At 43.6% G+C, this 24,740-nt stretch overlaps 1 protein-coding gene across 1 annotated transcript; it reads right to left on the reverse strand.

Annotated features, from left to right (window-relative positions):
• Positions 1–10,034: 10,034 nt before the first annotated feature.
• Positions 10,035–10,859, reverse strand: LOC135539266 (complement C1q-like protein 2). Its single transcript, XM_064965090.1, has 2 exons — positions 10,596–10,859; positions 10,035–10,511 (listed from the first exon to the last, which is right to left on the reverse strand). The coding sequence occupies exons 1-2, from the start codon at positions 10,857–10,859 to the stop codon at positions 10,035–10,037; spliced, it is 741 nt and encodes a 246-aa protein (XP_064821162.1).
• Positions 10,860–24,740: the final 13,881 nt, after the last annotated feature.

The following is a 24,740-nucleotide window of genomic DNA, read 5'->3' on the forward strand; positions in this document are numbered from 1 at the left end:
CATTAACATCTGCTAACCATGTGTATGTGACCATCTGCTAACCATGTGTATGTGACCATTAACATCTGCTAACCATGAGACCATTAACATCTGCTAACCATGTGTATGTGACCATCTGCTAACCATGTGTATGTGACATTTACATTACATTTAAGTCATTTAGCAGACGCTCTTATCCAGAGCGACTTACAAATTGGTGAATTCACCTTCTGACATCCAGTGGAAAAGCCACTTTACAATAGTGCATCTAAATCATTAAGGGGGAGGGGGGGTGAGAAGGATTACTTATCCTATCCTAGGTATTCCTTGAAGAGGTGGGGTTTCAGGTGTCTCCGGAAGGTGGTGATTGACTCCGCTGTCCTGGCGTCGTGAGGGAGTTTGTTCCACCATTGGGGGGCCAGAGCAGCGAACAGTTTTGACTGGGCTGAGCGGGAACTGTACTTCCTCAGTGGTAGGGAGGCGAGCAGGCCAGAGGTGGATGAACGCAGTGCCCTTGCTTGGGTGTAGGGCCTGATCAGAGCCTGGAGGTACTGCGGTGCCGTTCCCCTCACAGCTCCGTAGGCAAGCACCATGGTCTTGTAGCGGATGCGAGCTTCAACTGGAAGCCAGTGGAGAGAGCGGAGGAGCGGGGTGACGTGAGAGAACTTGGGAAGGTTGAACACCAGACGGGCTGCGGCGTTCTGGATGAGTTGTAGGGGTTTAATGGCACAGGCAGGGAGCCCAGCCAACAGCGAGTTGCAGTAATCCAGATAGGAGATGACAAGTGCCTGGATTAGGACCTGCGCCGCTTCCTGTGTGAGGCAGGGTCGTACTCTGCGGATGTTGTAGAGCATGAACCTACAGGAACAGGCCACCGCCATGATGTTGGTTGAGAACGACAGGGTGTTGTCCAGGATCACGCCAAGGTTCTTAGCGCTCTGGGAGGAGGACACAATGGAGTTGTCAACCGTGATGGCGAGATCATGGAACGGGCAGTCCTTCCCCGGGAGGAAGAGCAGCTCCGTCTTGCCGAGGTTCAGCTTGAGGTGGTGATCCGTCATCCACACTGATATGTCTGCCAGACATGCAGAGATGCGATTCGCCACCTGGTCATCAGAAGGGGGAAAGGGAAGATTAATTGTGTGTCGTCTGCATAGCAATGATAGGAGAGACCATGTGAGGTTATGACAGAGCCAAGTGACTTGGTGTATAGCGAGAATAGGAGAGGGCCTAGAACAGAGCCCTGGGGGACACCAGTGGTGAGAGCGCGTGGCGAGGAGACAGATTCTCGCCACGCCACCTGGTAGGAGCGACCTGTCAGGTAGGACGCAATCAAGCGTGGGCCGCGCCGGAGATGCCCAACTCGGAGAGGGTGGAGAGGAGGATCTGATGGTTCACAGTATCGAAGGCAGCCGATAGGTCTAGAAGGATGAGAGCAGAGGAGAGAGAGTTAGCTTTAGCAGTGCGGAGCGCCTCCGTGATACAGAGAAGAGCAGTCTCAGTTGAATGACTAGTCTTGAAACCTGACTAATTTGGATCAAGAAGGTCATTCTGAGAGAGATAGCGGGAGAGCTGGCCAAGGACGGCACGTTCAAGAGTTTTGGAGAGAAAAGAAAGAAGGGATACTGGTCTGTAGTTGTTGACATCGGAGGGATCGAGTGTAGGTTTTTTCAGAAGGGGTGCAACTCTCGCTCTCTTGAAGACGGAAGGGACGTAGCCAGCGGTCAGGGATGAGTTGATGAGCGAGGTGAGGTAAGGGAGAAGGTCTCCGGAAATGGTCTGGAGAAGAGAGGAGGGGATAGGGTCAAGCGGGCAGGTTGTTGGGCGGCCGGCCGTCACAAGAAGCGAGATTTCATCTGGAGAGAGAGGGGAGAAAGAGGTCAGAGCACAGGGTAGGGCAGTGTGAGCAGAACCAGCGGTGTCGTTTGACTTAGCAAACGAGGATCGGATGTCGTCGACCTTCTTTTCAAAATGGTTGACGTGAAGTCATCTGCAGAGAGGGAGGGGGGAGGGGGAGGAGGATTCAGGAGGGAGGAGAAGGTGGCAAAGAGCTTCCTAGGGTTAGAGGCAGATGCTTTGAATTTAGAGTGGTAGAAAGTGGCTTTAGCAGCAGAGACAGAGGAGGAAAATGTAGAGAGGAGGGAGTGAAAGGATGCCAGGTCCGCAGGGAGGCGAGTTCTCCTCCATTTCCGCTCGGCTGCCCGGAGCTCTGTTCTGTGAGCTCGCAATGAGTCGTCGAGCCACGGAGCGGGAGGGGAGGACCGATCCGGCCTGGAGGATAGGGGACATAGAGAGTCAAAGGATGCAGAAAGGGAAGAGAGGAGGGTTGAGGAGGCAGAATCAGGAGATAGGTTGTAGAAGGTATGAGCAGAGGGAAGAGATGATAGGATGGAAGAGGAGAGAGTAGCGGGGGAGAGAGAGCGAAGGTTGGGACGGCGCGATACCATCCGAGTAGGGGCAGTGTGGGAAGTGTTGGATGAGAGCGAGAGGGAAAAGGATACAAGGTAGTGGTCGGAGACTTGGAGGGGAGTTGCAATGAGGTTAGTGGAAGAACAGCATCTAGTAAAGATGAGGTCGAGCGTATTGCCTGCCTTGTGAGTAGGGGGGGAAGGTGAGAGGGTGAGGTCAAAAGAGGAGAGGAGTGGAAAGAAGGAGGCAGAGAGGAATGAGTCAAAGGTAGACGTGGGGAGGTTAAAGTCGCCCAGGACTGTGAGAGGTGAGCCGTCCTCAGGAAAGGAGCTTATCAAGGCATCAAGCTCATTGATGAACTCTCCGAGGGAACCATGTGTATGTGACCATTAACATCTGCTAACCATGTGTATGTGACCATTAACATCTGTTAACCATGTGACCATTAACATCTGCTAACCATGTGTATGTGACCATTAACATCTGCTAACCATGTGTATGTGACCATTAACATCTGCTAACCATGTGTATGTAACCAATAACATTTGATTTGATCTTCCAAGCGTAGCTGTATTGTGGGTAACAGGCCACCCATATCATGATGCAATACTTTGCTGTCTTGCTCGTCATATACTGCCAAAAAGATAAAGTTCTGTGAGGTGGAAGAAATTCCTTTGTTCTCTATGAAAATGTACCGTCCTCTTATACTGTGTGGCCATGGGTCTCCTCAGGAATTTATGACCTCTCTCTCGCAGCAGCCTAGTTGTAGGGGGCTGGTATATATATATATCTCAATAGGGCAACGACAGGAGTCACAATGTATTCCATTATGCTCCTCCCCCCCAAGGCCCGTTCTGTACCTCCTTCCCCCCCAAGGCCCGTTCTGTACCCCCCCCCCAGGCCCGTTCTGTACCTCCTCCCCCCAAGGCCCATTCTGTACCACCTCCCCCCAAGGCCCGTTCTGTACCTCCTCCCCTCCAAGGCCCGTTCTGTACCTCCTCCCCCCCAAGGCCCATTCTGTACCTCTTCCCCCAAGGCCCGTTCTGTACCTCCTCCCCCCCAAGTCCCGTTCTGTACCTCCTCCCCCCCAAGGCCCGTTCTGTACCTCCTCCCCCCCCAAGGCCCGTTCTGTACCTCCTCCACCCCCAAGGCCCGTTCTGTACCTCCTCCCCCCCAAGGCCCGTTCTGTACCTCCTCCACCCCAAGGCCCGTTCTGTACCTCCTCCCCCCCAAGTCCCGTTCTGTACCTCCTTCACCCCAAGGCCTGTTCTGTAACTCCTCCACCCCCAAGGCCCGTTCTGTACCTCCTCCACCCTGCCCAAGGCCCGTTCTGTACCTCCTCCCCCCCAAGGCCCGTTCTGTACCTCCTCCACCCCCAAGGCCCGTTCTGTACCTCCTCCACCCTGCCCAAGACCCGTTCTGTACCTCCTCCACCCCAAGGCCTGTTCTGTACCTCCTCCACCCCCAAGGCCCGCTCTGTACCTCCTCCACCCTGCCCAAGGCCCGTTCTGTACCTCCTCCCCCCAAGGCCCGTTCTGTACCTCCTCCCCCCAAGGCCCGTTCTGTACCTCCTCCACCCCAAGGCCCGTTCTGTACCTCCTCCCCCCCAAGGCCTGTTCTGTACCTCCTCCACCCCAAGGCCCGTTCTGTACCTCCTCCCCACCCGAGGCCCGTTCTGTACCTCTTCTGCCTCAATGAGCTGAGTTTGTCCTTTGGCCTGGAATTTCATTCAGACTCTTACTGTCATTCTATATTTAATTTATCTTTGTTACATAGTTTAGTTTCTTCTTCTTTTTGTTTAGTTTAGTGACCTGATTTCTCAATTTACTGTATGTTTTCCAGTCTGCTGTGTTGGTTGACTTATCTGCTATTCCCTCTGCCTCATCCCTCTCAGCCATACAGTTTTTCAATTCATAATCTATCTGAGGGCATTTGGCAGTTCTAACAGTTCGTTTCATGATGGGCCTATCAGTAACCAGAAGAAGCTGTTTCAGTTGCTTCAAGTGCAGCGTCCGGATTTTCCTCACACATCAGACCAACAAATATTTTTCACATCTTCGACATGACATTCATTGCAAAACGTCTTGTATGATCGTTTATACACAATTTTAGGTCCAGTCTTTGGAACATTGGTTTTCAAGATATGGCTATTATATTATGATGTGTGGATATAGATTTAGAGCAGATTTCTGTAGTAAATATATGATCAATACAGGTGGATGATTTAGTTCCTGTTCTGTTTTGTAAATGACCTGGTAGGTTGACTGATAACTTTAACTAGAATCTAAGCACGGGTTATTTGCAGCTTCTTATTGAGTGGGCAGCTTGTCTACAACCAGTCAATATTTAGGTCACCTAGAAAATATCTCTCTTTGTTGATATCACATATATTTTCCAACATTTCACACATATAGTCTAAATACTGACTTTTATTAAATGGTGGTCTATAGAAACTTCCTACAAGGCTTTAAGTAGATGAACCTGTAGCCATATTACTTCCACATCATCTGACATGAGATCCTCTCTCAGCCTAACAGGAATATGACTCTGGACATACATGGCAACACCTCCTCCATGAGAATGTATATCTGTCCTGTATATTCTATAACCATGTATAGAGAATGTTGTAGTCCTCCATGAGAATGTATATCTTTCCTGTATATTCTATAACCATGTATAGAGAATGTTGTAGTCCTCCATGAGAATGTATATCTTTCCTGTATATTCTATAACCATGTATAGAGAATGTTGTAGTCCTCCATGAGAATGTATATCTTTCCTGTATATTCTATAACCGTGTATAGAGAATGTTGTAGTCCTCCATGAGAATGTATATCTTTCCTGTATATTCTATAACCATGTATAGAGAATGTTGTAGTCCTCCATTAGAATGTATATCTTTCCTGTATATTCTATAACCATGTATAGAGAATGTTGTAGTCCTCCATTAGAATGTATATCTTTCCTGTATATTCTATAACCATGTATAGAGAATGTTGTAGTCCTCCATTAGAATGTATATCTTTCCTGTATATTCTATAACCATGTATAGAGAATGTTGTAGTCCTCCATTAGAATGTATATCTTTCCTGTATATTCTATAACCAAGTATAGAGAATGTTGTAGTCCTCCATGAGAATGTATATCTGTCCTGTATATTCTATAACCATGTATAGAGAATGTTGTAGTCCTCCATGAGAATGTATATCTTTCCTGTATATTCTATAACCATGTATAGAGAATGTTGTAGTCCTCCATTAGAATGTATATCTGTCCTGTATATTCTATAACCATGTATAGAGAATGTTGTAGTCCTCCATTAGAATGTATATCTTTCCTGTATATTCTATAACCGTGTATAGAGAATGTTGTAGTCCTCCATTAGAATGTATATCTGTCCTGTATATTCTATAACCATGTATAGAGAATGTTGTAGTCCTCCATTAGAATGTATATCTTTCCTGTATATTCTATAACCGTGTATAGAGAATGTTGTAGTCCTCCATTAGAATGTATATCTTTCCTGTATATTCTATAACCATGTATAGAGAATGTTGTAGTCCTCCATGAGAATGTATATCTTTCCTGTATATTCTATAACCGTGTATAGAGAATGTTGTAGTCCTCCATTAGAATGTATATCTTTCCTGTATATTCTATAACCGTGTATAGAGAATGTTGTAGTCCTCCATTAGAATGTATATCTTTCCTGTATATTCTATAACCGTGTATAGAGAATGTTGTAGTCCTCCATTAGAATGTATATCTTTCCTGTATATTCTATAACCGTGTATAGAGAATGTTGTAGTCCTCCATTAGAATGTATATCTTTCCTGTATATTCTATAACCATGTATAGAGAATGTTGTAGTCCTCCATGAGAATGTATATCTTTCCTGTATATTCTATAACCGTGTATAGAGAATGTTGTAGTCCTCCATTAGAATGTATATCTTTCCTGTATATTCTATAACCGTGTATAGAGAATGTTGTAGTCCTCCATTAGAATGTATATCTTTCCTGTATATTCTATAACCGTGTATAGAGAATGTTGTAGTCCTCCATTAGAATGTATATCTGTCCTGTATATTCTATAACCATGTATAGAGAATGTTGTAGTCCTCCATGAGAATTTATATCTTTCCTGTATATTCTATAACCATGTATAGAGAATGTTGTAGTCCTCCATTAGAATGTATATCTTTCCTGTATATTCTATAACCATGTATAGAGAATGTTGTAGTCCTTCTTCAGTTCCTCAGATTGCTGAAAGTGAATGTTGTTAAATCCAACGGAGTGACAATGGTGACAATATTCGAATAGTTGTCTAGAACTGTGGGTAGAAGGGAGTAGATGTCTTGGATACGGGCGCCTGGGTGACAGTGGACCTTGGTCAGGCTGCAGGCTGCAGGCAGTCCAATATCTCTCACTATCAAGCTGCCCAAGATGATGGTGGTGGTGATGGAATCCGATGGGGAAGGAAGAGGGGGACAGAACGGGCATGCCTTGGGCAGGGAGGAGGAGGTGGGCTTCGACTCATGTCTGCCTGACTCACCGCACATGTACCAGTAGCAGCGGATGGTGTCGGAATCCTCGAGGAGACCTTGTTTCCTTTAGTCAGCGACCGGCTGAGCCTGGACGGCAGCTGGCTGTTGGTGATCAGGATCAGAGTGTGTCCGTCTCCAGTAAGCTGTTTAAAATCAAATCAAATCAAATTTTATTTGTCACATACACATGGTTAGCAGATGTTAATGCACGTGTAGCGAAATGCTTGTGCTGCCAGTTCCGACAATGCAGTAAAAACCAACAAGTATTCCAACTAACAATTCAAAAACGAATTTCTTATACACAGTGTAAGGGGATAAAGAATATGTACATAAAGATATGAATGAGTGATGGTGCAGAGCAGCATAGGCAAGATACAGTAGATGGTATCGAGTACAGTATATACATATGAGATGAGTATGTAAACAAAGAGCATAGTTAAAGTGGCTAGTGATACATGTATTACATAAGGATGCAGTAGATGATAGAGTACAGTATATACGTATACATATGAGATGAATAATGTAGGGTATGTAAACATTATATTAGGTAGCATTGTTTAAAGTGGCTAGTGATATATTTTACATCCTTTCCCATCAATTCCCATTATTAAAGTGGCTGGAGTTGAGTCAGTGTGTTGGCAGCAGCCACTCAATGTTAGTGGTTACTGTTTAACAGTCTGATGGCCTTGAGATAGAAGCTGTTTTTCAGTCTCTCGGTCCCAGCTTTGATGCACCTGTACTGACCTCGCCTTCTGGATGATAGCGGGGTGAACAGGCAGTGGCTCGGTGGGTGTTGTCCTTGATGATCTTTATGGCCTTCCTGTAACATCGGGTGGTGTAGGTGTCCTGGATGTCAGGTAGTTTGCCCCGGTGATACGTTGTGCAGACCTCACTACCCTCTGGAGAGCCTTACGGTTGTGGGCGGAGCAGTTACCGTACCAGGCGGTGATACAGCCCACCAGGATGCTCTCGATTGTGCATCTGTAAAAGTTTGTGTTTTTGGTGACAGGCCAAATTTCTTCAGCCTCCTGAGGTTGAAGAGGCGCTGCTGCGCCTTCTTCACGATGCTGTACGGTGCTGTACGATGGTGTACGGTGTTTCCTCCGACACATTGAAACCAAATTGATGAAACCAAAATATAACTTTTTGGTAAAACTCAACTCGTCGTGTTTGGAGGACAAAGAATGCTGAGTTGCATCCAAAGAACACCATACCTACTGTGAAGCATGGGGGTGGAAACATGCTTTGGGGCTGTTTTTTTGCAAAGGGACCAGGACGACTGATCCATGTAAAGGAAAGAATGAATGGGGCCATGTATCGTGAGATTTTGAGTGAAAACCTCCTTCCATCAGCAAGAGCATTGAAGATGAAGCGTGGTTGGGTCTTTCAGCATGACAATGATCCCAAACACACCACCCGGGCAACAAAGGAGTGGCTTCGTAAGAAGCATTTCAAGGTCAGTCTCCAGATCTCAACCCCATAGAAAATCTTTGGAGGAGTTGAAAGTCCATGTTGCCCAGCAACAGCCCCAAAACATCACTGCTCTGGAGGAGATCTGCATGGAGGAATGGGCCAAAATACCAGCAACAGTGTGTGAAAACCTTGTGAAGACTTACAGAAAACATTTGACCTCTGTCATTGCCAACAAAGGGTATATAAAAAAGTATTGAGATAAACTTTTGTTATTGACCAAATACTTATTGTCCACCATAATTTTCAAATAAATTCATTAAAAATCCTACATTTTGTCTGTCATAGTTGAAGTGTACCTATGATGAAAATGACAGGCCTCTCTCATCTTTTTAAGTGGGAGAACTTGCACAATTGGTGGCTGACTAAATACTTTTTTGCCCCACTATATCTATAATTCCATGTGTTAGCCAGTCAGTGAGATAGCCAGTCAGTGTTTGCCAAATAGTGTGATAGCCAGTCAGTGTTTGCTAAATAGTGAGATAGCCAGTCAGTGTTTGCCAAATAGTGTGATAGCCAGTCAGTGTTTACCAAATAGTGAGATAGCCAGTCAGTGTTTGCCAAATAGTGAGATAAATAGTGAGATAGCCAGTCAGTGTTTGCCAAATAGTGAGATAGCAAGTCAGTGTTTGCCAAATAGTGAGATAAATAGTGAGATAGCCAGACAGTGTTTGCCAAATAGTGAGATAAATAGTGAGATAGCCGGACAGTGTTTGCCAAATAGTGAGATAAATAGTGAGATAGCCAGTCAGTGTTTGCCAAATAGTGTGATAGCCAGACAGTGTTTGCCAAATAGTGAGATAAATAGTGAGATAGCCAGTCAGTGTTTGCCAAATAGTGAGATAGCCAGACAGTGTTTGCCAAATAGTGAGATAAATAGTGAGATAGCCAGTCAGTGTTTGCCAAATAGTTTGATAGCCAGTCAGTGTTTGCCAAATAGTGAGATAGCCAGTCAGTGTTTGCCAAATAGTGAGATAGCCAGACAGTGTTTGCCAAATAGTGAGATAAATAGTGAGAGAGCCAGTCAGTGTTTGCCAAATAGTTTGATAGCCAGTCAGTGCTTGCCAAAGAGTGTGATAGCCAGTCAGTGCTTGCCAAATAGTGGGCCACTATTTCCCTCCAGCTATTAACCACTTATAAATGCACTTACAAGTGCGTATAATATTGAACCCTTTTGTATCATCATGCAACCTTATTTTAAATGTTTGACAGTTAAACAATTATTATTTTCTCACTTTTTGATGCATTATTGCTCCGTCCCAGGAACAGAAATGGTTTTCAGACCAGTTGTTGTTACGTTTGAAGCCCTGATGATGCATTAATGCGATATAACAGTTTCTTAATGGTTAATAATATATTTATAAATAATTAAATAGTCGTTAATATTGTAATTATACACTTTTTGCAAATGGAACCTTTTTGTAAAGTGTTCCCCTTTAAGTTTGGAGGATTATGAGTGGTGCACATCTCATGTCTGTTTATGTGGAGGAGAGAGAGAGACAGAGAGATATAGAGAGCGATTTAACAAGCCTTTATTGTGCAATTCCGGAATCCACAGTTTAAATTCAATGTGACAGCCACAGAATCAAGAGAAAGACCACATGTCATCTGATTGCATGTCAGCATTTTCTCACCTAGGGAAGAGCAGAAAGACAGTGAAGATACTGTGTTTATCGTGATCATCATAGAGCCTAAAGACAGAATCCAGTTCCATGTAGATCACATCCCTTTCCTCCAGCTCTAGAATCACTGCAGTGGAAACATGCTGATGATCTGCTACATTCCTCTGACCTGCCCACATTATGTGGTACTTGCCATTCTTTTTCATGGAGACACCCACCCTTGTTGAGATGCGGTTGTCCATACCAGTGAATCTGATGTAGTAGACACCTCTCACTGGTGCTGTGAAGGCCCCTGTAACTGGGCTGGAGGCATTACCAATGTTCGTGATGACATTGTTGGACACTAGTGTGACAGCAGTAGTGAAGGGTCCCACTGGACGACCTAAAGCAGCAGAGAAGGCTACCTTCGGTCTGTCTGTGTTCTCTCTCTTCAGCTCCTCCACCTCCTGCTCACTAGAACTCAGTCTGGCCTCCAGTTCGAACCACTCTGCATCTTGGTCTTGGTTCTTCGCCTCAACGCGTGCCAGTCTAATCCGCAACTCTCCATTCTCTCTCTTCAGCTCCTCCACCTTCCCCTCCCTGGCATCCAGTCTCTCCCGCATGGTGGACAGCTCTGCTGCATGTGACACGTTCTCTCTCTTCAGTTCTTCCACGGTGTTCTTGTGGAACTCCACTCTCGGTTCCACCATCATGTCTCTCAGTTCAGCCCAGTCATCAGGTTGGGTGGTCTCTGTAGTGTCATTCTCTCTGACCTCTCCACTCTCTTGCTGAGCCCATGTTCCAGACAGATGGAACAGCAACACCAGCACCAGCACAGCTACAGCCCCCCTCATTCTGAAACAGCAGGCCTTTTCAGAGTATTTAGTCTATGAAACTCAGTCCCCCACTTTCTATACACATCAGAGGTGGCTGGTGGGGAGGAGAGATATTGGAGGACAGGCTCATTATAATGGCTGGACTCAAACACATGGAAACCATTTGTTTGATGTGTTTGGTTCCTGTCCATTTATTCCACTTCGGGCATTTCAATGAGCCTGTCCTATGATATCTCCTCCCACCAGTCAAAACTGATAAACATTGGTCTTGGTGGACTAATACATAGAAACTTTAACAGGTGTCCTCAACACATATAGAGAACATAACCAAGTCACTGTGTTTGATGTAACAGAGCCCAGGTAAAGATGAATGAAATCTGGGGTTGTTTAAGGCCAGAGTACATCTTCCTCCTCCTCCTTTTCTTCTCCTCCTCCTCCTCTTTCTTCTCCTCCTCCTCCTTCTCCTCCTCTTCTTCCTTCTTCTTCCTCCTCCTCCTGCTCCTCCTTCTCCTCCTCTTCTTCCTTCTTCTTCCTCCTCCTCCTGCTCCTCCTCCTCCTTTTCTTCTCCTCCTCCTCCTCTTTCTTCTCCTCCTTCTCCTCCTCTTCTTCCTTCTTCTTCTTCCTCCTCCTGCTCCTCCTCCTCCTCCTTTTCTTCTCCTCCTCCTCCTCCTCCTCTTTCTTCTCCTGCTCCTCCACCTCCTCCTCCTCCTCCTCCTCCTGCTCCTCCTTCTCCTCCTCTTCTTCCTTCTTCTTCCTCCTCCTGCTCCTCCTCCTTTTCTTCTCCTCCTCCTCCCTTTTCTTCTCCTGCTCCTCCTCCTCCTTCTCCTCCTCTTCCTCCTTCTTCTCCTGCTACTCTCTCCTTTTTCTTCTTCTCCTGCTCCTCCTCCTCCTTCTCCTCCTCCTCCTCCTCCTCCTGCTCCTCCTCCTCTTCCTCCTTCTTCTCCTGCTACTCTCTCCTTTTTCTTCTTTACCTGCTCCACCCCCTCCTCCTCCTCCTCCTCCTTGTGTGTTTGTCTGGCTCCTGTGCATGCCTGCATGCTTTCGTACATACACGTGTGTGTGTGTGCTTGTCAATGTGTGTGTACTGGCTGGCCCTGCTTGTGTGAGATACTTCTTGCTCCAGTAAGCGGGTGGCAGCTCTTGACTAAAAACGCCTCTTGCCAGTCTAACCAACCAGGAATCCAATCTTCACACACCTCCTCAGCTGTGTCTTTGAGAGCCCACGCCAATCCTCTGAACATCCACAACTTCCTTTTTCCATCAGAGTGTAGGAGAAAACCCTTTTTTGAGGCTTATCTGAGTCCCATTACCTCCAAACAGAGACACATAGACACTCCTGGCCGCTCCGCTATCCCAATAGCTTCTCTACTTGCACCTGATTGAATTTTCGAATTTTCTAATTTTGATTGTGATGGTAAAGATGGAAATGACAAATTGAACCACATATCTCAGATTTTTTTTGTGGTGAAAGTAGTGACCTCATTTTGACAACATAATGCATAATCTTTTGACCATTTTCTGAGCCTTAGGGTCAGTTTATACCTGGGCCTTAGGGTCAGTTTATACCTGGGCCTTAGGGTCAGTTTATACCTGGGCCTTAGGGTCAGTTTATACCTGGGCCTTAGGGTCAGTTTATACCTGGGCCTCAGGGTCAGTTTATACCTGGGCCTTAGGGTCAGTTTATACCTGGGCGACTCGGAAGAGTTAAGTACTGTCACATTTTGCAGACGGAAACACAAACGCTTCCTTAGCTGTGTCTTTTGAGACTGATGGAACACATCAAAACATTTAGCCAAACTATTATTTCTACCTGCAATACGTGCAAATGTTATTTATAATTTTGTTTCATGAAAAGAGAGATCCATGAGTTGCTAATATGACATAGGATAGTGCATTTTGGCTGCCGAAATAAAGTTTACTTGAAAACCAAGAGAACAGAAGAGAAATGCTAGTTATGAGTGAGTGAGAGCCCACTGAGTGGAGTGAGAGCCCACTGAATGGAGTGAGAGCCCACTGAGTGGAGTGAGAGCCCACTGAGTGGAGTGAGAGCCCACTGAGTGGAGTGAGAGCCCACTGAGTGGAGTGAGAGCCCACTGAATGGAGTGAGAGCCCACCTACCTACCTACCTACCTACCTACAGGTCATGGGAAATTGCTCTTTGCGTATTTTGTCCAGTAGGTTTCCTCAAGGAGACCAGCCCCCACTGGTATGTCAAAGATAATACATCAAATCACTACAGTAATTACTATAGTACAACAATCAGCAAAATCACTACAGTAATTACTATAGTACATACTACAATCAGCTAACTCATTACTATAGTACATACTACAATCAGCTAAATCATTACTATAGTACATACTACAATCAGCTAAATCACTACAGTAATTACTATAGTACATACTACAATCAGCAAAATCACTACAGTAATTACTATAGTACATACTACAATCAGCAAAATCACTACAGTAATTACTATAGTACATACTACAATCAGCTAAATCACTACAGTAATTACTATAGTACATACTACAACCAGCTAAATCACTACAGTAATTACTATAGTACATACTACAATGTTTTTCCTACAGTATTTAACTGTAAATGCTACAGTATACTACAGTCATGTCGGCAAAAAACAGTACAATGAAAACTACAGTAAAGTCTGCAAGGAATACTATTATATTTATACCATATTATAAACTCTGTGGTTCGAGCCCTGAATGCTGATTGGCTGACAGCCGTGGTATATCAGACCGTATGACAAAACATGTATTTTTACAGCTCCAACTACGTTGGTAACCAGTTCATAATAGCAACAATGAGGCACCTCGGGGGGTTGTGATATATGGTTAATATACCACGGCTACGGACTGTGTCCAGGCACTCTGCGTTGCGTCGTACCTAAGAACAGCCCTTAACCGTGGTATATTGGCCATATACCACACCCACATGTGCCTTATTGGTTAAGTATACTATAGTATTTGTTCATGTGGGACACACCCAATGCACCCACCTCCTACCAACACACACATTCTCTGATCCCTCCCCATTACTTCAGTCTATTATCATACCCCTGGTAGTTCATCCCTGAACCATGCCTCAGTATCCCTCTCTCTCACACACACACACACACACACACACACACACACACACACACACACACACACACACACACACACACACACACACACACACACACACACACACACACACACACACACCCCACTACATAAGCCAGGTTCTGCCCGGAATACCAAGAGAGACAACAGAGAGGGATAGAAGACCTGTCTTTGTGATGCTGTATGACTGTAGCCAGGCTGAAGACACAGTGCCATGCTGACCCCTGGTGGCAGCTACGGAGAACTGCAACACTAACAGGTTCCAGTCAACAGCAAGAGAGGAGTGTTTCACAAAGAATAGATGTTAGGAAGTGCTTCATTTGTAAATCGGGAGGTGCCGGAAGAAAAAGTGAGCGTGGGGGGGGGGGGGGGGGGTGACCTGGGGGCTCTGAGGCTTGAAAAAACTAACTTTATAGTAAAGCATTGGATGCATATCATAGCATTTGCGTAGTGGCATAGAGCAGTATAGTAGAGGCACATGCAGAACCCAGCTAGTGGATCTGGGCTGATTCCAGATGAGAGTCAGACTCGACCAACGTGATGATTCGAATGTATTGCCAGGGGCCCGGGCCGATTCCGGTGTGAGTTATCTGGCCCAAATATATTGCTAGGGGCTCGGTCCGATTCCGGTGTGAGTTATCTGGCTAAATGTATTGCTAGGGGCTCGGGCCGATTCCGGTGTGAGTAATCTGGCCAAATGTATTGCTAGGGGCTCGGGCCGATTCCGTTGTGAGTTATCTGGCCAAATGTATTGCTAGGGGCTCGGGCCGATTCCGGTGTGAGTTATCTGGCTAAATGTATTGCTAGGGGCTCGGGCCGATTCCGGTGTGAGTTATCTGGCCCAAATGTATTACTTGGGGCTCGGGCCGATTCCGGTGTGAGTTATCTGGCCAAATGTATTACTTGGGGCTCGGGCCGATTCCGGTGTGAGTTATCTGGCCCAAATGTATTACTTGGGGCTCGGGCCGATTCCGGTGTGAGTTATCTGGCCCAAATGTATTACTTGGGGCTCGGGCCGATTCAGGTGTGAGTTATCTGGCCCAAATGTATTACTTGGGGCTCGGGCCGATTCCGGTGTGAGTTATCTGGCCCAAATGTATTACTTGGGGCTCGGGCCGATTCCGGTGTGAGTTATCTGGCCCAAATGTATTACTTGGGGCTCGGGCCGATTCCGGTGTGAGTTATCTGGCCCAAATGTATTACTTGGGGCTCGGGCCGATTCCGGTGTGAGTTATCTGGCCCAAATGTATTACTTGGGGCTCGGGCAGATTCCGGTGTGAGTTATCTGGCCCAAATGTATTACTTGGGGCTCGGGCCGATTCCGGTGTGAGTTATCTGGCCCAAATGTATTACTTGGGGCTCGGGCCGATTCCGGTGTGAGTTATCTGGCCCAAATGTATTACTTGGGGCTCGGGCCGATTCCGGTGTGAGTTATCTGGCCCAAATGTATTACTTGGGGCTCGGGCCGATTCCGGTGTGAGTTATCTGGCCAAATGTATTGCTAGGGGCTCGGGCTGATACCGGTGTGAGTTATCTGGCCAAATGTATCACTTGGGGCTCGGGCCGATTCCGGTGTGAGTTATCTGGCCCAAATGTATTACTTGGGGCTCGGGCCGATTCCGGTGTGAGTTATCTGGCCCAAATGTATTGCTAGGGGCTCGGGCTGATTCCAGTGTGAGTTATCTGGCCCAAATGTATTACTAGGGGCTCGGGCTGATTCCGGTGTGTGTTATCTGGCCCAAATGTATTACTTGGGGCTCGGGCTGATTCCGGTGTGAGATATCTGGCCCAAATGTATTACTTGGGGCTCGGGCCGATTCCGGTGTGTGTTATCTGGCCAAATGTATTACTTCGGGCTCGGGCCAAATGTGGCTATTTATTTTTACATATTTTATCATTGTTTCTGGGATCAAAAAATAAATTTAACATTGAAATTAAATTATTTAAGAGTCTTCCCTGTTTAAGTAGTATTTTTGTATTTTGATATTTAAAAAACTTTGTGGATGGGGCCTCCCAAGTGGCGGTCTATGACGCTGCCTGTCTAAAAATGTCTTGCATAATCACCAAACATGAGCCCTTTTGGGGGATGCTCTGGATTGACGTGTACGACAGCGTGTTCCAGTTCCTGCCAACTTCACACAGCCGTTGAAGAGTAGTGGGACAACATTCCACAGGCCACAATCAACAGCCTGATCAACTCTATGTGAAGGAGATGTGTCACGCTGCATGAGGCAAATGGTCACACCAGATACTGACTGGTTTTCTGATCACACCAGATACTGACTGGTTTTCTGATCCACTACCTTTTTAAAGGTGTCTGTGACCAACAGATGCATATCTGTATTCCCAATCCTGTGAAATCCATAGATTAGGGCCTCATTTCTTTATTTCAATCCAAGATGGCGCAGCAGCAAGACGTGGTTGTTTTTGGCACGTTTTTGTCCCATGTAAATATTTATTTTTGTATTTCTACTTGCACATCCTCATCTATCACTCCAGTGTTAATTGCTAATTGTGATTACTTCACCACTATGGCCTATTTATTGCCTTACCTCCTTACTTCATTTGCACACACTGTATACAGATCTTCTATTGTGTTATTGACTATATGTTTGTTTATTCCATGTGTAACTCTGTGTGGTTGTTTGTGTCACACTGATTTGCTTTGTCTTGGCCAGGTCTCAGTTGTAAATGAGATCTTGTTCTCAACTGGCCTACCTGGTTAAATAAAGGTGTTCTCAACTGGCCTACCTGGTTAAATAAAGGTGTTCTCAACTGGCCTACCTGGTTAAATAAAGGTGTTCTCAACTGGCCTACCTGGTTAAATAAAGGTGTTCTCAACCGACCTACCTGGTTAAATAAAGGTGTTCTCAACCGACCTACCTGGTTAAATAAAGGTGTTCTCAAGACCTACCTGGTTAAATAAAGGTGTTCTCAACTGGCCTACCTGGTTTAAAGGTGCAACTGGCCTACCTGGTTAAATAAAGGTGTTCTCAACTGGCCTACCTGGTTAAATAAAGGTGTTCTCAACTGGCCTACCTGGTTAAATAAAGGTGTTCTCAACTGGCCTACCTGGTTAAATAAAGGTGTTCTCAACTAGCCTACCTGGTTAAATAAAGGTGTTCTCAACTGGCCTACCTGGTTAAATAAAGGTGTTCTCAACTGGCCTACCTGGTTAAAAAAAGGTGTTCTCAACTGGCCTACCTGGTTAAATAAAGGTGTTCTCAACTAACCTGGTTAAATAAAGGTGTTCTCAACTGGTATCTGGTTAAATAAAGGTGTTCTCAACAAGCCTACCTGGTTAAATAAAGGTGTAATTTTTATTCTTGAGTCAAGACATAGCCTTGGTGCAATGGAGACGTAACAAGAAGGTGGTTCTACCCACGGGTAATGTAAACTAGACATAACAAGAAGGTGGTTCTACCCACGGGTAATGTAAACTAGACATAACAAGAATGTGGTTCTACCCACGGGTAATGTAAACTAGACATAACAAGAAGGTGGTTCTACCCACGGGTAATGTAAACTAGACCTAACAAGGTGGTTCTACCCACGGGTAATGTAAACTAGATGTAACAAGAAGGTGGTTCTACCCACGGGTAATGTAAACTAGACCTAACAAGGTGGTTCTACCCACGGGTAATGTAAACTAGATGTAACAAGAAGGTGGTTCTACCCACGGGTAATGTAAACTAGATGTAACAAGGTGGTTCTACCCACGGGTAATGTAAACTAGACATAACAAGAAGGTGGTTCTACCCATATACTGGATATACTGAACAATTAACACCATATGTATTGAGGATATACTGAACACTCAACACCATATGTATTGAGGATATACTGAACACTCAACACCATATGTATTGAGGATATACTGAACACTCAACACCATATGTATTGAGGATATACTGAACACTCAACACCATATGTATTGAGGATATACTGAACACTCAACACCATATGTATTGAGGATATACTGAACACTCAACACCATATGTATTGAGGATATACTGAACACTCAACACCATATGTATTTGGACAGTGATGCTAAAATGTACAATTTGACTCTAAACTAGAATTTGGGATTTGGGATCAAATGTTTCATATGAGGCGATAGTACAGGTCACCTTTCCACAATTTAGAAAGGAAATCACTTTATATATATAGTCTCCCCAATTTGAAGAAGCCATAATGATTTGGACAAATTCACTTAAAGTGTATTAAAGTTATAGTAAATGAAACCTTTTATTTAAATACTAAATTATAAATTATATTATAATATATTATAATTATAAATTATATAGATAAAAATTTCACATTTTAGCTTCCCTCTCCAAATACACGTGGTTTTGGCTGTACCTTGGTATTGGTCGTTACAGTGCCTTGCAAAAGTAGTCAGACCCCTTGGAAACGCCTTTGACAGTGATTACAGCTGTGAGTCTTCTTGGGTGAGTCTTTTAGAGTCATTACAGCTGTGAGTCTTCTTGGGTGAGTCTTTTAGAGTCATTACAGCTGTGAGTCTTCTTGGGTGAGTCTTTTAGAGTCATTACAGCTGTGAGTCTTCTTGGGTAAGTATTTTAGAGTCATTACAGCTGTGAGTCTTTTAGAGTCATTACAGCTGTGAGTATTTTAGAGTCATTACAGCTGTGAGTCTTCTTGGGTAAGTATTTTAGAGTCATTACAGCTGTGAGTCTTCTTGGGTGAGTCTTTTAGAGTCATTACAGCTGTGAGTCTTCTTGGGTGAGTCTTTTAGAGTCATTACAGCTGTGAGTCTTCTTGGGTGAGTCTTTTAGAGTCATTACAGCTGTGAGTCTTCTTGGGTGAGTCTTTTAGAGTCATTACAGCTGTGAGTCTTCTTGGGTGAGTCTTTTAGAGTCATTACAGCTGTGAGTCTTCTTCTTTTAGAGTCATTACAGCTGTGAGTATTTTAGAGTCATTACAGCTGTGAGTCTTCTTGGGTAAGTATTTTAGAGTCATTACAGCTGTGAGTCTTTTAGAGTCATTACAGCTGTGAGTCTTTGAGAGCTTAACACATCAGGATTGTGAAAAATTAGCCCATTATTCTTTATATAATTCTTCAAGCTCTGTCAATATGTTGGGGATCATGTCTAGACAATAATTTAAAAGTCTTGCAATAGATTTCCAATCAGATGTAAGTCCTTGAACTTGTCAACTCAGGAACATCCACGGTCTTCTTGGTGAGCAGCTCCAGTGTAGACGTGTCATTGTGTTGTAGGTTGTTGTCCTGCTGAAAGGAGGATTCCTCTCCCAGTGTCTGGTGGGAAACAGGCTTTGCATTTAGGCCAGAAAGTATTTTCCTTTGCAGTGTTTTCAGTACTAACTCCAGTGCCTTGTTGCATTCAAGATGCACGATGGTTTCTCTTCTGTATATTTCTATTCTTCTTTTCACTGTAGTTTCAGTCATTATTGTGGCGTTACTACAATGATGTTTGAGTTTGAGTTTATTTTTATTTTTACAGGGACAGTGCACATTAATCAACGTTGCAGTAAAAGTGCCGGTTTTAGCCAGCCGGCTAATTTTCAACCGCAGTCCCTGGGCAGGTTATTAAAAACAATTACAATATAGACAATAGCAACATAGAACAAGCAAGACATAGCAACATAGGACAAGCAAGACATAGTATACAGACAGAGCAACATAGAACAAAAAGCAGCAAGACAAAATTCATAAAAGCGACAATACAAAATTCATAAAAGCAACAAAGTGTTTCCGCACCTCACAAGCTACAGACAACAGACAACATGGCGGCAACACAAAGCGGCAACACACAGCTAGGGACCATGTTCACAAATCTGATTGACCTTTAGCCATGTCTTCAAGCATTTTGTGAAAGTGTGATATGTGGTGCAGTTATGTGTGTCTGATGGCAGTGTATTCCAGACATGGGAAGCTCTCACAGAGAATGCAGATTTACTAAAGGTGCTTTTCCTTAGGGGAACTATACAGTCACCTCTCATGGCAGACCTTGTGGATCTGCTGCCGTATGTCTGGGTTTTCTGTTTAACAAAAATATTGAGTGGAGGGGGAGCCAGGCCATTAAGGATCTTGAATACAAGACATGCGTCGGTGTATTGCACAAGATTTTCCCAACTCAAGAGCTCATGCTTTCTAAGGATGTGACAATGATGATGGCTATTGGGCTTCCTATCAAGCACTTTGAGAGCCTGTTTGTAGACAGACTGAATAGGTTTTAATGTTGTACAGCAAGCTTGGGCCCAACTAGTCAAGCAGTATGTTAAGTGGGGAGTATCATAGAGTTGAAGTACAGTTTTGCTACCTCTGTAGTCAAACAATTTCGTATAAATCGGAAATGAGCTAGGTTGAATTTAGTTATTTGAATTACCTTTTTCACATGCTTTTTAAAAGAGAGGTTGGAATCAAGTATGATGCCAAGGTACTTAAAATCGGATACCACCTGGAGCTACTCCCCTGACACATAGACATCTGGCTCAGTAGCATCTGTTGCCCTCTTTGTGAAGAACATGCAAACAGTTTTTTTCACATTGAGATGCAAACACGAGTCACTGAGCCACTTTGTAACCTGGACCATTACAGTAGTGAGTTCTTGTGCAGCTTGTTGTTTGCTCTTTGCATGCACATACATCACTGTATCATCTGCATACATTTGAACTTCAGACCCAGTACAGACAGAAGGCAGATCATTAATGTACAGGCTGAACAGGAGGGGCCCCAGTATTGACCCTTGGGGCACGCCCACATCATAGCTACGAGTGGGCGACAGCTCATTGCTCACTCTGACACACTGAGTTCTGCCTTCAAGGTATGATTTCATCCATCTCAAGGCATCAGGGGAAAAGTTGAACTTGGACAATTTTGTGATGAGAATCTCATGGTTAACAGTATCAAAAGCCTTCCTTAGGTCCAGAAACACAGCCCCAACAGCACCCCCTTTGTCCATCTTGGACTTCACATTTTCCAGAAGAAAGCAGTTGGCCGTTTCTGTGGAGTGTTTCGCTCTGAAGCCAAACTGCATGGAGTGTAATGTGAAGGGGCTGTTGTTGAGGTGGGCAATCAGTTGTTCTGCTACACACTTTTCAACAACCTTTGACACCACAGGTAGTATACTAATGGCCCTGTAGTTACTCACGTCAGCAGGGTCGCCTGATTTAAAGATGGCCGTTATTATGGCCGACTTCCATACCCTTGGAAACACACCGAGACCAATAGATGTGTTGGTGACCTTAGTAATGGGGCCAATGAGTGACTCTTTGTAGTTTTTAAGAAAGGTAGAGTCCATCCCAAACACATCTTTGGCTTTAGAGTTCTTTAGTGAGCTAATCACCTTGTTCACCTTTGACTCAGAAACCTCCCTTATGATGAAGACAGGTTGAGTGTCATTCACTAGCACTGAGCCCAAGAAACCGGTGGAGGGGTTCTGTGTCAGTACCCTGACAGAGTCAATAAAGTAGGAATTGAAGTCTATTGCTATTTTGACTGCATCCTGTGTTAGATTGTTATTCACCATGATTTCTAGTCTTTTGCAGTGTTACTATGGTCTTTCCCTGTTAACGTTTTTAGATTCTCCCATATCAATTTAGAATTTCCCTTTGCTTCACCAATTATGTTAATAAAAAGTTTGCCTTGGCCTGTCTGATTTCTTTCATCACCTTATTTCTCAACATGGTAAACCTACGTCTGTCATGCTCTAATTTAGATTTTAGGGCTATTTTTAGAGCATAATCTCGTTCTTTCATCAATTTTCAGATTTCTCCATTTAGCCAAGGAAGAGTGCTCTTTTGGCCAGGTTTGGATTTGATTTTCTTTAGGAAGCCATTTATTGTAGTCTGGATTGTGGATAGAAAAACCTGACTATCAGCTTCCACATCTGTATAGGACAAGAGATCATTCCAGTTTATTCCTTAATTGCTTTTTCAAAATAGTTTAATTCACTCTTAGGGATTCTGAGTTGATCCGGCTTTCTAACAGTAGAGAGGTTAAACCTGCTCTTAGACTGCTTTCTGGCTATAAGTGTCAGATTATGATCATGATCAGATTATGTTGATCCATCCTCAGTGTTTCTACCATGACAGCCTGTAACTGTAAAATCACCAATGGCCTCATGGTAACACCCCTGAGCAGTTGCATTCATGTCCTGCAGTTCAGAAGGACGACTGTCTTTGATGTGTCTGGGTGGTTTAATACATATTCCACACCATGATTATTAACTTGACAATGATGCTAAAAGAGATATGCAATGTCTGATTGGTTATTGTGACCCATCTACCAATCACTGCCCTTCAATGTCTGATTGGTTATTGTGACCCATCTACCAATCACTGCCCTTCAATGTCTGATTGGTTATTGTGACCCATCTACCAATCACTGCCCTTCTTTATGAGGCTTTCCAAAAGCTCCCTGGTCTTTGAAGCTTGAAATTCAATACCTGACTGAGGGACCTTCCAGATGTTCTACGTATAGCCTACAGAGGTATGGGTAGTTATTCAACAATAATGTTAACCCCTATTGAGTCATATAACATATTATGTGATTTGTTAAGCCACATTTTACTTGTGAACTAATTTAGACATGCCTTTATAAAAAATCTACATTTACTTCCACTTTGACATTAGAGTACACCATTTTGAGTTGCTTGTTGACAGAAAAATATAAATTAAATCAATTTCAATCCAACTTTGTAACACAATAAAATGTGGCTAAATCCAAGGGGTATGAATACTTTTGCAAGGTACTTTATGTAGTTGAAATATTATATTTGAGAGGAGAAGAAGGTGCTTGACCAACGTGAGATTAGGTTTAACCAAATATCATAAAACCCTCTGAAAGGAATAGGTGCAACCCTTTCTCACGATTACATATTGAATGATTTATTTTCTATTTCTGCTTAAAAACATGACATTCCTTTTTATGTTTTCTTTCTTTTCTTACAGTGGCAAGAAATGGGACGATGACTGGATCAAGGCCGAGGACCGTGTTTCTCCAGTTTAACCTACTTTATTCACTAATGTCCTCTCCCTTCACATGTATCCCTGTCAATCATAAATGGTTGGTCAAATTCACCCTGATTTACCACTGAAACATTCATGGAGCGTCACCATGCCAAACATTTGATCTCAAGCAGGTTCAGGAGAATATGCATTTGTAACAGATGTATATGTGCTCTCCATGCGTTGTGTTTTCTCAAAATAAATCACTTCGGCCAGTGGTCCCAGTAGAGCATAATTTATTTCTGCTGTTGTTAAATGGGAAACAGCACGTTAGTTGTGCAGGGCTTAAAGGTATTGATGGCTGTCGATGGCAACATCTGTAGCATGAAGACAACTGTGTTAGCAGTGGCTTATGTGACCATTATGTCGGTGTATGCTAGCTAACACACTTATTTACAGCAATCATATGCCAAAGCACATCCCAGAAAGCCCCTCAATCCCTAACAGGTACCATATACCCACACATGTATGAATCAGTAACGTACAGCAAACTTGTACACATTGTAAAATAGAAAATAGAAGACAGTATTCAGAACTTGACCTACCCCTTGCATCACATTTTCATACTGGGGAGACCTGATGTTCGCGATCTCCCCCTATCTGCAAGCGGGGCCAATCACAACACACCTTATTGTCATCAGAGTTGAACTAACCAATAAGAATGCTTGAACATTAACTACACATTTCCTTAGAGGCAAGGGGAAACATAACCAACCCTGTTACACATTCAGATGTTCTTCATATAAAGTGAGCGACAAAAGTATTGCAACAGTGACACATTTTGTTGTTGTTTTGTATCTGTACTCCAGAACTTTGTATTTGAAATAATACAATGACTATGAGGTTAAAGGTCAGACTGTCAGCTTTAAATGATTCAATGACTATGAGGTTAAAGGTCAGACTATCAGCTTTAAATGAACCAATGACTATGAGGTTAAAGGTCAGACTATCAGCTTCAAATGAGCCAATGACTATGAGGTTAAAGGTCAGACTATCAGCTTCAAATGAGCCAATGACTATGAGGTTAAAGGTCAGAATATCAGCTTTAAATGATACGATGACTATGAGGTTAAAGGTCAGACGATCAGCTTTAATTTGAGGGTATTTTCATCCATATCTGGTGAACTGGTTATAAATTACAGTACGTTTTGTACAGAGCCCCACATTTTAGGGGACCAACAGTATTGTGATAAAGTCTCTTATGTGTATTAAAGTAGTCAGAAGTTGAGTATTGTTTTCTATTCTATTTCTCATTTTTACCTTCAGTCTATTTCTATAAAGGTACTGGATCATTTCTCTCCAAATGCCACCCTGTTCCCTTGAAAGTGCACTACTTTTGACCAGATGCCGAGGCACATAGTACCATGTTGATATATTAGATATGAGCAGTGGATTGGGCTGATCAACTTTAGTACTTAGTGAATGTCTCAGGTATGAGAGAAGAATCATCAGTGATGAGAATGTTGCATTTTGGCCGACTGACCTTGAACTTCACCATTCATATCCAAGTTTATTATAGGACTATAGGCTAGACTATATATTATAATAGATAGGACTATTGGCTTGACTATATATTATAATACATAGGACTACAGGCTAGGCTATATATTATAATACATAGGACTATAGGCTATATATTATAATACATAGGACTATAGACTAGACTATATATTATAATACATAGGACTATAGACTAGACTATATATTATAATACATAGGACTATAGGCTAGGCTATATATTATAATACATAGGACTATAGGCTAGGCTATATATTATAATACATAG

This window comes from Oncorhynchus masou, unplaced genomic scaffold (assembly GCF_036934945.1).
Source record: "Oncorhynchus masou masou isolate Uvic2021 unplaced genomic scaffold, UVic_Omas_1.1 unplaced_scaffold_893, whole genome shotgun sequence".
Lineage (NCBI taxonomy): Eukaryota > Metazoa > Chordata > Actinopteri > Salmoniformes > Salmonidae > Oncorhynchus > Oncorhynchus masou.